The 14,916-nt window shown below is 42.1% G+C and overlaps 1 protein-coding gene and 1 pseudogene across 2 annotated transcripts; one reads left to right on the plus strand and one right to left on the minus strand.

Moving 5' to 3' along the window:
* Positions 1-2,341: 2,341 nt before the first annotated feature.
* On the minus strand, positions 2,342-4,015 carry LOC311110497 (toll-like receptor 4; the record flags this gene model as incomplete). Its single annotated transcript, XM_084153019.1, is given in 3 exon segments — positions 2,342-2,655; positions 2,658-2,822; positions 3,919-4,015. Coding segments are annotated over 3 exon segments (576 nt in total).
* A 1,090-nt stretch (positions 4,016-5,105) lies between these two features.
* LOC311110498 (toll-like receptor 4) lies at positions 5,106-7,300 on the plus strand (annotated as a pseudogene). The gene is made up of 2 exons: positions 5,106-5,251; positions 6,790-7,300. The product of its transcript is annotated as a toll-like receptor 4 (transcript).
* The last annotated feature ends 7,616 nt before the right edge of the window (positions 7,301-14,916 follow it).

Raw genomic sequence — 14,916 nt, forward strand, 5'->3', positions numbered from 1 at the left:
GCCCAGAAACGAAATCCGTGGCGCGAGGCATTTCCGCTGACTCTGGGACTGATACAAGTCTCAAGTTATTGCGGCGAGAGAATCCCTCCAAACTTACACAGCTCTCCTTCACCTTTTTCAAGTCCGCAGCTAGGCGTTTCACGTCAGCCTCCAGGGATGTAGTTAAGTCGGAGACATTTGTAGCGAAGGTCTCCAGTGCTGCAATCGTTGTAGTGTGCGACTCCATTGTTGTTTTGAGTGATGCGATTGCCGGCACTGTCTCGTTCCGCAGGATGGTTAGATCTGCTTTTAAAGTATCAGAAACCTCCTTTATTCGGGCCTCAATCGTAGCAACCACCTCCGTTTTCATTTCAACTATCTCAGAGCGTAGTAGTTTGATGGCCTCGAGAATGTTCACTTCGGCGCCGCCAGGCCAAGCCGCCCCCCCGGGTAGAGTATCAGTCCCCGGGTCGTCAGGCTCAGGGGAGGGCGGTGATGAGAGTGTGTCTTGTAGGCCGGGTTTTCTCAAAGTCATGCTTTTGGCCTTATGTTTCGTCGACATGCTGATATTTGGAAGTAAAGTAGTCTTGGTTTTTACGGGAAGGGATCACCAAAATAATATATGAAAATAAATACGGTTTTGCTGCTAAATTCACATAAACTTTAAAAATACCACGGGAGCAAACGGAAAACACGTCAGTCGCACATGGCGTCCCTCCAATCCCCCCATTCTCCAAACTATTTAATAAAATGTCATATTGCATTCCGTCTTTGTTGTTAATTTAGTTAAGCCTGTGCTCGATTGAACTATTGAATGGTATTCACCTAACCTGTTCTGCAGATACACAGAATATCTCTGACACACTGGTTTCAATGCCAGTTTCATCCATCATGCCAATGTGAGCATGCAACAGGGAAGTTGTGTTACATTAATTTCCATCCTCCAAATGAACGTAAGTGTTTGCTGTTACAGGAGACAGGGCACAAATGTAAATGGACACTGTTATTTGAATTTTAAAAAAGGTTAAAATGACTCATATTTCTGGAAGTCTTAGTTATTTTTTTTGGGTCTTGAATTTTTACAAACCTACCTTGACTGACTCCACAGCCTGGCGAAGGTCTGTCCACTTCTTCACTCACTGATCAATCCTCTGCTGAGACTTCACTAGAGTGGACCCCAGCTGTTTCCGTAGGGGACAACGTTTACACAATGTTATAGGAACAGCAACATATGAACCAGACCTATGATGGATATCATAATGTCTTATGTAGCTGTTATAAAGGCTATATGAATGGATACATAGGGGGTGTATAAAAGGCTAGCTTCAGACAGCTGTTCCAAGGGCGGAAGCCCCCGGTGCTAGAAAAGCTGTCTGGCCTTTTATACAGGTAGACTAGAAGACAGTGTTACCAAAACTAACTTAGTTGTTTCTCAATCCTCTCGGTGCCAGTTGGCACAGTGTCACGGTGCTTGTGTTGGTCCATCATGCAGAGGACACAGACTGAAGGTCCAAGGTGCTGGCACTATGAGACATCTCTCCTGGGACAAGTAGTAGTCAGATCCACAGGTAGGACTAAAGGTGAGGTCCTCAGGTAGATAAGAGGTGCAAATTTAAAGGTGGCGTCAGAGGGTAAAAGTGAGGTTTAGAGATTAAGTTCACAGGTAAAAGTGAGACCCACAAGTAAAAATATCAAGTTGAGTTTCTACAGGTAAATGAGGTAAGATCCACTGGTAAATTAGGTGAGGTCAGCAGGTGAAGACAATTACACATACTATAAAACTGTATTTTTTTGTATACCCAAATTGCATACTATTTAGAACGCATGTGTGGGTATTCGGATGCAGCCACTCATACACGACCATCCACTTTGGGTAAACCCCACAGACATCCCAAATGCCAACAAAAATGCCCTTGGGAAATACATCTCAAAAGCTGTTGGTGGAAACTCCTCTAAACATGTTAAACTGTACAAACAGACTGAAACTCAAAACTTCTCTTTTTAAGGTAACATTATCTTATGAATTTGTCGAATGTGCAAGGGTATCATTTCTTCAGTTTCTGTTTTGATAACACTATCTCTTTTGAAAGAGGTAACTTTCTAGATTTTGTCATTTAACAATGTTATTTTTAAACCAAGGCAGTATTTGTTTCCATTACATTTCACATTTATACTCTACCACTTAGTTCTCAGATCATTCAAGGCTACTATTACATTCTTGCATTCATGCATTCATTAACAACTTGAATGCTTAAATGCCATATAGTTATGCTAAAAAGCTGACAACAGAGATGCTAATTCTGAGAATAATGTCAGCTCATCAACGGGAACCAGTTTATGGTTGTGTTTTTGAGATGTCCCTTCATTTTAGGTAAGTGTTCTTCTTCAGGTATTTGTGAAGCCCAAACACTTTCTTGGTCCTCTCCTCCTCCACGTCCTCCAGTATGATGAAGATGATGTTGGGGTTGCCCTCCAGCACCAGCCAGGACTGAGCCACCTCAAACTCAAAGTGACACCACACACTGTCAATGAAGTGGCGTGACACCACCACGATGACCTTGCGGCTACCCATGATGCCCTCGTCTATGATGTTGGAGGTGATGGACTTGCCCACTTCAAAGTCCCACTCGTGGAGGCACAGCTGAATGGGAGGGACTCCTTTCTCAAGGTTCTCCACCAGGCCTCGTCCTTGCTGGAGTAGATCACAAAGGCATCGTAAAGGCAATCCTGCTGGCGGGAGATCTTGTAGCCTCTCATCAAAACGCAGCAGTAACGCAGGTGGAACTGGAACTTGTAGGCCAAGACTGACAACGTAAGAATAAAAATGACAACAAAGATGGGAACTAAAAGTGTAACTCTCAAGATGTGAGTGTAGTATTCAACATCAAAGTCAAACACTTTAGTGGTCTGTGTTGATTTTTTTATGGTTCATCCAGGGGCGCAACTTTCACTGGGGACATTCTGAAATGGCAATTTTGTCCCCCCCAGTTTTATCATTGGAATGTGATACAAAACGAGGCAACGGTGTGCTTTAGGACCATGCTGACGCCTCCGAGCAGTCGGGTAGGCTGTTTGGAGTGTTTAACCTACCGGATAAAAAATTTAATATTAATCATGATTATGTCCCCCCCACTTCTAAAACCAAAGCTGCGCCCCTAGGTTCATCCATATAATAAAGTCAATTTGTGAGCAGGAGCAATCCACTGGATTATTGGATAAATCAAATGCTATCAGGTTTTTAGGTACATTATGGAGAATATTCATCTTAATTCTCGCAATCAGATTTTTGCCTATATCCATCCATGTTAGTGAAGCAAGGCTATGATTATATAGAAAATCCACAGACATCAATTTATTTCCACTGAGAATCAACTCTCGTAACGTATTCAGATTAACAAAAGAGTTCCAGAGGTGCTTCTCAATACCGCAAAATGAAATATCTAAAGTTTCCAGAAAAGTAAGCTTCACAAATCAATTATTTTAGATATTCCTGAGTAATTTGTCGCCAGATAGTTTGAGCACACTCAGATTCCTGTCCTTGAAAGAACAACTGGTTTGTGACAGTGATTCCTGTATTGGAGATATCTAGATACTTGAGATGACTCAGATTCACCATGTTAAAAAGGTCATCAGCTCCAGTGAGCTTGCTATTGTGGAAATCCAACCCTTCGAGGGATTCAAGTCCAGAAAATTGTGAGATATTCAAGCGGATCTCTGCATTGGAACTGATGTTGAGGTGGCGAAGTCGAAGTTTGCCGATGAAAAGCGATTTATAGCAGCCATTCGGAATGATCCCGTTGTTACTTAAATCCACATACTGGAGAAGAGGCATATCCATAAAGACACCAGAAAGAAGTGGTATTTCATTGTCAGTGATTGCTAGTTTCTCTCTAGTTTGCTGATGTGTGAGCTGAGAACCTGGAATCTTAAACAATCTACTGTGTCTGATGTCAAGCTCTTTGATTTGTTTGAATTTGACATTTTCCATGAATCCCACACGACCGCGGTTCAGGGTGATTTTGGTGGCGTTCTCCATGCACCTGAATACTGGTATCTACTTTTCAGATTGAAGATATATATATTTGTGGTGACAGTGTGGAGACGGGAACACAAACTAAAATAGCTTTTGTCCTTTTAGAAATATGAGGAAGGAAAATGAGGAACAACGTGAACATTTAGCTCGTCATCATCCATATATAAACAATACCTGTGAGATGCAGAGCCACTTCCCAAATAGATAGTGATAGTCTAGTATATAGTAGTAGCCTATTGACTAACATGTTATTATCAATTACTAAGTGTTGAATACTTTAGTAAACAACATGGTTTCCGCTCTCCTGTGGATTTTGTTTCTCCTGCGTGCTGTGGAAGGAGACATTTGCACAGAGGTAAAGTATAATAATAATAATCTGCCATTTAGCAGACACTTTTATCCAAAGCGATTTACAGTCCTGTGTGCATACATTTTTACGTATGGGTGGTCCCGGGGATCGAACCCACTACCCTGGCGTTACAAGCGCCATGCTCTATCAATTGAGCTACAGAGGACCACACTGTATTTGACAGGTTGTTGTTGAATGGTTGATCGTTAAAATGTAATTATAGTAACTTGACAAGGAGTGCCCACACGCATTTCAATATTACTTTCCTTTACTTTCAATCCAATAAATAAAAGGTGTACAGCCATGTACACATGGTACAAAAACAGCAGAACGATACAGCCCACTCAACCTGTGGTAGAATCACATTGTACAGATCTGACTCTTGGTGATGACATCATAAAAGGGGAAAGGTCACGGTCAATGCCAATAATAACCATGCACACATGAATAGCAATCATACTATACTGCAGGTAAGTTACAACACATATTCAATGTAATTATTTATATAGTGTCGACACTATAACAGTAATATTGGACAACATTGAAGATGATGGTGATGATGGAAAATAGTGAATTTGATAGCTGTATTCATATTTTTGTCCCTGGAATATGATTATTTTACAATATAAATAGTTCAAAATCCTAAGGGTTATTGATAGTGTTAAACCATTGCATTATACTGTATCTGTGACTATGTGTCTTAACATGTCATTTTTATTAGGTGATTCAAAAAGGGCACTACTCATGCGAAGGGAGAAACCTCAGCTACATACAGTACCAGTCCTTCCTCCCTACACAGAAACTCTGGATTTCAGTTTTAACTACCTGACATCTTTACAGCACAGTATTTTCCCTCAATTATTGGATTTGTAAGTCCTTGATCTCACAAGGTATTTGGAATTATATTTTTGTCAACTATTGGACGATTAATATCGGTTTTATATGTTAGTACATATGTAGCACATACAGTGCATTCTGAAAGTATTCAGACCCCTTGACTTTTTCAAAATATTGTTATTTTACAGCCTTATTCTAAAATTGATTTTTTTTTTCTTTTTCCCCATCATCAATCTACACACAATACCTCATAATGTCAAAGCAAAACCAGGTTTTTAGACATTTTTTCAAATGTATTAAAAATAAAAAACTGAAATATTACATTTACATAAGTACTCAGTACTTTGTTGAAGTACCTTTGGCAGCGATTACAGCCTCAAGTCTTCTTGGGTATGACGCTACAACCTTGGCACACCTGTATTTGGGGAGTTTCTCCCATTTTTCTCTGTCAGGTTGGATGGGGAGCGTTGCTGCACAGCTATTTTCAGGTCTCTCCAGAGATGTTCGATTGGTTTCAAGTCCGGGCTCTGGCTGGGCCACTCAAGGACATTCATCTTTCCCTCAATCCTGACTAGTTTCCCAGTCCCTGCCGCTGAAAAACATCCCCAAAGCATAATGCTGCCACCACCATGCTTCACCGTAGGGATGGTGCCAGGTTTCCTCCAGACGTGACGCTTGGCATTCAGGCCAAATAATTCAATCTTGGTTTCATCAGACCGAGAATCTTGTTTCTCATGGTCTAAGAGTCTTTAGGTGCCTTTTGGCAAACTCCAAGTGGGATGTCATGTGCATTTTACTGAGGAGTGTCTTCCATCTGGCCACTCTACCATAAAGTCCTGAATGTTGGAGTGCTCCAGAGATGGAAGGTTCTCCCATCGCCACAGAGGAACTCTGGAGCTCTGTCAGAGTGAACATTGAGTTTTTGGGCACCTCCCTGACCAAGGCCCTTCTCCCCCGATTGCTCAGTTTGGCCATGCGGCCAGCTCTAGGAAGAGTCTTGGTGGTTCCAAACTTCTTCCATTTAAGCGTGATGGAGGTCACTGTGTCCTTGGGGACCTTCAATGCTGCAGACATTTTTTGGTACCCTTCCCCAGATCTGTGCCTCGAAACAATCCTGTCTCGGAGCTCTACGGACAATTCCTTCGACCTCATGGCTTGGTTTTTTCTCTGACATGCACTGTCAACTGTGTGACCTTATATAGACATGTGGGTGCCTTTCCAAATCATGTCCAATCAATTGAATTTACCACAGGTGGACTCCAATCAAGTTGTAGAAACATCTCAAGGATGATAAATGGAAACAGGATGCACCTGAGCTCAATTTCAATTCTCATAGCAAAGGGTCTGAATACTTATGTAAATAAGGTATTTCTGTTTTTGCATTTTTAATAAATTAGCAACATTTTCTAAAAACCTGTTTTCACTTTGTCATTATGGGGTATTGTGTGTAGATTGATGAGGATTATTATTTTTTAAATCCATTTTAGAATAAGGCTGTAATGTAACAAAATGTGGAAAAGTCAAGGGGTCTGAATACTTTCTGAAAGATATGCAGGAGTAAATGGTATTTGATACTTTTATTGTGCAACAGATGCAGATTCCAACATATAGCTGATGATGCTTTCCACAATGTGAGGAATGTAACAACATTGATTCTTACTGGAAACCCCATTGGAAACCTTGGGAACAATACCTTAAACTCACTGCATCTCCTTCAAAAGCTTGTTCTTGCTGAGACTGGTCTTCTCTCCATTGAGAATCTGCATATAAACCATTTAACCAAACTGCAGGAGTTGAATGTCGGGACAAACAATCTCCTCTCCATGTCTATCCCATCCTATGTCATCAACAGGCAAATTAGGAACAACATTACAATTATACTCAACAGAAATCCTGTATTACATATAGAGCCAGGAGCATTTCAGAACATTAACCTACGAGAGCTGCATCTACGAGATGCATTTGCCTCAGGTAATGCAAGCACAGACGGCCTCAAAGCACTTGCTGGTCTCTCTGTGGGGAAGCTGGTCATTGGCGACTACAGGGATTCTCTTGTTATTGGAATTCATTCTTTGGATGGGCTCTGCTTGATAAACTTTTAGGAAATATACTACTATCAGAAAGAGACGACAATTGGATCCAACCCAGTATTTCGCTGCATGACAAACGCTACAAAAATCACCCTTGAACACAACCTCGCGGGATTCATGGAATATGTTAATTTCAGACGTATCAAAGAGCTTGTTCTTACACAGTGTGAACTATACGGCATATCTAGTTTGCAGCTTTCCCATACAAAAACCGTAGAGAGACTGACAATAAAAGAAAACTCATATCCTATACTCTTTAATGATACGTTGGAAGATATGCCTCTCCTCCAATACGTGGATCTGAGCAACAACCAAATCGTCATGAAAGGCTGCTGCAAACTGGAGTTCCAGGGACTTCCACGCCTATGCCACCTCAATACGAGCACCAGCACTGATATCCGGATAGAAACAATGGGATTCCAGGGATTGGAAAGTCTTGAGGTGTTGGATTTCCATCACACAAAGCTGACTGGTTTGGAATTTGGAGCCATGACATACCTCTCACGTCTTCAGTACCTGGATAGCTCCCATACAAGCACCATCTTCTCAAACACCATATCCTTACTGGGACTTAACAACCTTAAAGTCCTCAAAATGTCTGGCAATAGTTTCCATGGGGATACCTTACAGTGAGGGGAAAAACAATTTGATCCCCTGCTGATTTTGTACGTTTGCCCATTGACAAAGAAATGATCAGTCTATAATTTTAATGGTAGGTTTATTTGAACAGTGAGAGACAGAATAACAAACAAAAAATCCAGAACAACGCATGTCAACATTTTTATGAATTGATTTGCATTTTAATGAGGGAAATAAGTATTTGACCCCCTTGCAAAACATTACTTAGTACTTGGTGGCAAAACCCTTGTTGGCAATCACAGAGGTCAGACATTTCTTGTAGTTTGCCACCAGGTTTGCACACATCTCAGGAGGGATTTTGTTCCACACCTCTTTGCAGATCTTCTCTAAGTCATTAAGGTTTCAAGACTGACGTTTGGCAACTCGAACCTTCAGCTCCCTCCACAGATTTTCTATGGGATTAAGGTCTGGAGACTGGCTAGGCCACTCCAGGACCTTAATGTGCTTCTTCTTGAGCCACTCCTTTGTTGCCTTGGCCGTGTGTTTTGGGTCATTGTCATGCTGGAATACCCATCCACGACCCATTTTCAATGCCCTGGCTGAGGGAAGGAGGTTCTCACCCAAGATTTGACAGTACATGGCCCCGTCCATCGTCCCTTTGATGCGGTGAAGTTGTCCTGTCCCCTTAGCAGAAAAACACCCCCAAAGCATAATGTTTCCACCTCCATGTTTGACGGTGGGGATGGTGTTCTTGGGGTCATAGGCAGCATTCCTCCTCCTCCAAACACGGCGAGTTGAGTTGATGCCAAAGAGCTAAATTTTGGTCTCATCTGACCACAACACTTTCACCCAGTTCTCCTATGAATCATTCAGATGTTCATTGGCAAACTTCAGACGGCCCTGTATATGTGCTTTCTTGAGCAGGGGGACCTTGCGGGCGCTGCAGGATTTCAGTCCTTCACGGCGTAGTGTGTTACCAATTGTTTTCTTGGTGACTATGGTCCCAGCTGTCTTGAGATCATTGACAAGATGGTGGTCCTCTGTAGCTCAGCTGGTAGAGCACGGCGCTTGTAACACCAAGGTAGTGGGTTCGATCCCCGGGACCACCCCATACACACAAAAAATGTATGCACGCACGACTGTAAGTCGCTTTGGATAAAAGCGTCTGCTAAATGGCATATTATTATTATTATTAAGATCCTCCTGTGTAGTTCTGGGCTGATTCCTCACCGTTCTCATGATCATTGCAACTCCACGAGGTGAGATCTTGCATGGAGCCCCAGGCCGAGGGAGATTGACAGTTCTTTTGTGTTTCTTCCATTTGCGAATAATTGCACCAACTGTTGTCACCTTCTCACCAAGCTGCTTGGCGATGGTCTTGTAGCCCATTCCAGCCTTGTGTAGGTTTACAATCGTGTCCCTGACATCCTTGGAGAGCTCTTTGGTCTTGGCCATGGTGGAGAGTTTGGAATCTGAGTGATTGATTGCGTCTGTGGACAGGTGTCTTTTATAAAGGTAACAAGCTGAGATTAGGAGCACTCCCTTTAAGAGTGTGCTCCTAATCTCAGCTCGTTACCTGTATAAAAGACACCTGGGAGCCAGAAATCTTTCTGATTGAGAGGGGGTCAAATACTTATTTCCCTCATTACAATGCAAATCAATTTATAACATTTTTGACATGGTTTTTTTGGATGTTTTTGTTGTTATTCTGTCTCTCACTGTTCAAATAAACCTACCATTAAAATTATAGACTGATCATTTCTTTGCCAGTGGGCAAACATACAAAATCAGCAGGGGATCAGATACTTTTTTCCCTCACTGTACATTATCTGTTTGTGAACCTAACTCTTCTGGAAACATTGGATATTTCATCCTGTGGGATTGAGAACTTGCTCTGGAACTCTTTTGCTAATCTGCATAAACTAAAATACATGATTCTCAGTGGAAATACAGTTGAAGTCGGAAGTTTACATACACCTTAGCCAAATACATTTAAACTCAGTTTTTCACAATTCCTGACATTTAATCCTATTAAAAATTCCCTGTCTTAGGTCAGTTAGGATCACCACTTTATTTTAAGAATGTGAAATGAGAATAATAGTAGAGAGAATTATTTATTTAAGCTTTTATTTCTTTCATCACATTCCCAGTGGGTCAGAAGTTTACATACATCAATTCGTTTTTGGTAGCATTGCCTTTAAATTGTTTAACTTGGGTCAAACGTTTCAGGTAGCCTTCCAAAAGCTTCCCACAATAAGTTGGGTGAATTTTGGCCCATTCCTCCTGACAGAGCTGGTGTAACTGAGTCAGGTTTGTAGGCCTCCTTGCTCACACACGCTTTTTCAGTTCTGCCCACACCTTTTCTATAGGATTGAGGTCAGGGCTTTGTGATGGCCACTCCAATACCTTGACTTTGTTGTCCTTAAGCCATTTTGGCACAACTTTGGAAGTATGCTTGGGGTCATTGTCCATTTGGAAGACCCATTTGCGACCAAGCTTTAACTTCCTGACTGATGTCTTGAGATGTTGCTTCAATATATCCACATAATTTTCCTTCCTCATGATGCCATCTATTTTGTGAAGTGCACCAGTCCCTCCTGCAGCAAAGCTCCCCCACAGCGTGATGCTGCCACCCCCGTGCTTCACGGTTGGGATGGTGTTCTTCGGCTTGCAAGCCATCCCCTTTTTCCTCCAAACATAACGATGGTCATTATGGCCAAACAGTTCTATTTTTGTTTCATCAGACCAGAGGACATTTCTCCAAAAAGTAAGATCTTTGTCCCCATGTGCAGTTGCAAACCGTAGTCTGGCTTTTTATGTCGGTTTTGGAGCAGTAGTACTTTTGTACCTGTTTCCTCCAGCATCTTCACAAGGTCCTTTACTGTTGTTCTGGGATTGATTTGCACTTTTCGCACCAAAGTACGTTCATCTCTAGGAGACAGAACGCATCTCCTTCCTGAGTGGTATGACGGCTGCGTGGTCCCATGGTGTTTATACTTGAGTACTATAGTTTGTACAGATGAATGTGGTACCTTCAGGTGTTTGGAAATTGCTCCCAAGGATGACCAGTCTTGTGGAGGTCTACCATTTTTTTTTCTGAGGTCTTGGCTAATTTCTTTAGATTTTCCCATGATGTCAAGCAAAGAGGCACTGAGCCTTGAAATACATCCACAGGTACACCTCCAATTGACTCAAATTATGTCAATTAGCCTATCAGAACCTTCTAAAGCCATGACATCATTTTCTGGAATTTTCCAAGCTGTTTAAAGGCACAGTCAACTTAGTGTATGTAAACTTCTGACCCACTGGAATTGTGATACAGTGAATTATAAGTGAAATAATCTGTCTGTAAACAATTGTTGGAAAAATTACTTGTGTCATGCACAAAGTAGATGTCCTAACCGACTTGCCAAAACTATAGTTTGTTAACAAGAAATGTGTGGAGTGGTTGAAAAACGAGTTTTAATGACTCCAACCTAAGTGTATGTAAACTTCCGACTTCAACTGTACATATTACCTCAATTACCTCGACTAACAGGTGCCCCCGCACATTGACTCTGTACCCGTACCCCCTGTATATAGCCTCCCTACAGTTATTATATTTCACTGCTGCTCTTTAATTATTTGCTATTTTTATTTTTTAGTTATCTATTTTTTACTTAACACTTTTTTCTCTTGTTTTTCTTTTCTTAAAACTGCATTGTTGGTTAAGGGCTTGTAAGTAAGCATTTCACTGTAAGGTCTACAGCTGTTGTATTCGGCACCTGTGGCAAATAAAATTTTATTTGATCTCAAAAACACAATGATAAACTGGTTCTGTATGTCATCAGTTTGTGTGCTCAGGTTTTTAGAAGTGAGTATTTTATGTTTTTAACCCTTTACTTAGGTTATACATTTAAAATCATTGCATTTCATAATAACCTTTTTCATCCAAAAGATTATTCCAGTTATATTGTATATCAGACTGCAGTACTGCACATGTGTACCTCAATGTTGTCATTTGTTGACTTAAAAGGGCAGTGCAGTTAAAAACGTGATTTTCCAGTTTTTTTTTAATGACATTTCCATATTCTGAGGTTGAAATAACACTCTGAAAGTGTGAAAATGATAATAATGCCCTTTTTTGTGTATGAGCTGTTTGAAAAAAAATGACCGTTCATCTGGGTAAGGGCGTGGGCTCTAGACAATTCTATCAGCCAATCAGGGCTGTATGTAAATATCTTCACATTTGTTTCCTAATGCCCACACTATCAGACTGATCATTTCAATAGCCAAAAGAGGCTCAGGAAGATAAATGATTACAAATATATTTTAGAGTAATTGTTCAGTATTTGTTTTATTTTTGTTGTTGTAATTTTACCCCCTTTTTCTCCACAATTTCGTGATATCCAATTGCAATCCAATTACGATCTTGTCTCATCGCTGCAACTCCCTAACGGGCTCGGGAGAGGCGAAAGTCGAATCATGCGTCCTCCGAAACATGACCCGCCAAACCGCACTTCTTAACACCCACTTGCCTAACCCGGAAGCCAGCCACACCAATGTGTCGGAGGAAACACTGTTCAACTGACGACCGAAGTTAGCCTGCAGGCGCCCGGCCCGCCACCAGGAGTCACTAGAGCGCAATGAGCCAAGTAAAGCCCCCCCAGCCAAACCCTCCCCTAACCCGGACGACGCTGGGCCAATTGTGCGCCGCCCTATGGGACTCCCGGTCACGGCCGGTTGTGACACAGCTTGTGATCGAACCCCAGGCTGTAGTGACGCCGCAACACTGCGATGCAGTGCCTTAGACCGCTGTGCCACTCGGGAGGCCTTATTCTTGAGCTATTTTCATTAAATAAACACACACAGTAATTTATTAGACATACAGTGATGATTTTTTTAAAATAACATTAAAAAGACTTCATGGGGGCTTTAAGACAATGATTGTAAAAATGCATGACTGCAGTTTCTTCTCTAAATTACAATCAAACATATATTCATGTTGTCCATTTGCCTCATTTCTAATAAACTGAGGGAATTTACACTCTCCCTTACACATAATGGTGTTTTAATTCTCAGAGACTCCCAGAGAAACAGGAAGACAATAATATAGGCCAAGCAGCAGAATGTGAGAATAGTGGATCTCATGCGTCTTTCCAGTTCTGTGAATGGCCTGATTGTCCTGGCACTGTAATACAAATTATTTCCTTTACAAGACAACACCTGCTGTGAATGGGTGCAAATACAGGGATGCTCCAGGCCATTGACACACTAAGCCTATAGCTATTGAATTTCGTCTCTCAGATTGGTTGTTGTTTATGTGCAAGAATTTGGGATGGTCTGAATAGTGAATACTTCCATTTCAAAAGTCCATGAACATGATGTCAAATTACAAATCTGCTTTATTGTTTTGATATGACTAGCCGACAGACAGCGGGCTCTAGCTACTGATTTAGCCTACCATAGACACACACATCAAGTGCCGAAAACGAATGTGTGTGTGTGTGTGTGTGTATGTGTGTGTGTGACACCCTAATTGACAAACAAACCAAAACAAAGGCAAAGTCTTCTCATACTTTGTTGATTTCAAAAAAGCTTGTGACTCAATTTGGCATGAGGGTCTACTATACAAATTGATGGAAAGTGGTGTTGAGGGAAAAACCTAAACATTATGTAATCCATGTACACAAACAACAAGTGTGCAGTTAAATTGGCAAAAAACACACACATTTCTTTCCACGGGCCATGGGGGTGAGACAGGGATGCAGCTTGAGCCCCACCCTCTTCAACATACAGTGCATTCAAAAAGTATTCAGACACTTTCCCTTTTTTACACATTTTGTTACGTTACAGCCTTATTCTAAAATTGATAAAACTGTTTTTTTGGACATGATTTGGAAAGGCAAACACCTGTTTATATAAGGTCCCACAGTTGACAGTGCATGTCAGAGCAAAAACCAAGCCATGAGGTCAAAGGATTTGTCCTTAGAGCTCTGAGACAGGATTGTGTCGAGGCACAGATCTGGGGAAGGGTACCAAAAAATGTCTGCAGCATTGAAGGTCCCCATGAACACAGTGGCCTCCATCATTCTTAAATGGAAGAAGTTTGGAACCACCAAGACTCTTCCTAGAGCTGGCCGCCCGGCTCTGCAGCACTCCACCAATCAGGCCTTTATGGTAGAGTGGCCAGACGGAAGCCACTCCTCAGTAAAAGGCACATGATAGCCCGCTTGGAGTTTGCCTAAAGGCACCTAAAGGACTCTCAGACCATGATAAACAAGATTCTCTTGTCTGATGAAACCAAGATTGCACTCTTTAGCCTGAATGCCAAGTGTCACGTCTGGAGGAAACCTGGCACCATCCCTACGCTGAAGCATGGTGGTGGCAGCATCATGCTGTGGGGATGTTTTTCAGCGGCAGGGACTGGAAGACTAATCAGGGAAAGATGAACGGAGCAAAGTTCAGAGAGATCCTTTCTCCAGAGAAAAACCTACTCCAGAGCTCTCAGGACCTCAAACTGGGGTGAAGGTTCACCTTCCAACAGGACAACGACCCTAAGCACACAGCCAAGACAACGCAGGAGTAGGCGGGACAAGTCTCTGAATGTCCTTGAGTGGCCCAGCCAGAGCCCGGACTTGAACCCAATCGAACATCTCTGGAGAGACCTGAAAATAGCTGTGCAGCGACGCTCCCATCCAACCTGACAGAGCTTGAGAGGATCTGCAGAGAAGAATGGGAGAAACTCCCCAAATACAGGTGTGAGAAGCTTGTAGTGTCATACCCAAGAAGACTCGCTGCCTATACCTTACATAACAAAGCCATCACCTACAGAGAGATTAACCTAGAGAAGAGTCCCCTAAGTAAGCTGTGGGCACCGAGTGGCATCGAATCCAGGCTCTGTCGCGACCGGGAGACCCATGGGCGGCGCACAATTGGCCCAGCAGGAATGGCCGGCAGGGATGTAGCTCAGTTGGTAGAGCATGGCGTTTGCAACGCCAGGGTTGTGGGTTCAATTCCCACGGGGGGCCAGTATGAAGAAGAAAAAAAAATTTATGCACTCACTAACT

The sequence above is a fragment of the Coregonus lavaretus genome (genome assembly GCF_964263955.1).
Source record: "Coregonus lavaretus genome assembly, chromosome: 36".
Taxonomy (NCBI): Eukaryota; Metazoa; Chordata; class Actinopteri; order Salmoniformes; family Salmonidae; genus Coregonus; species Coregonus lavaretus.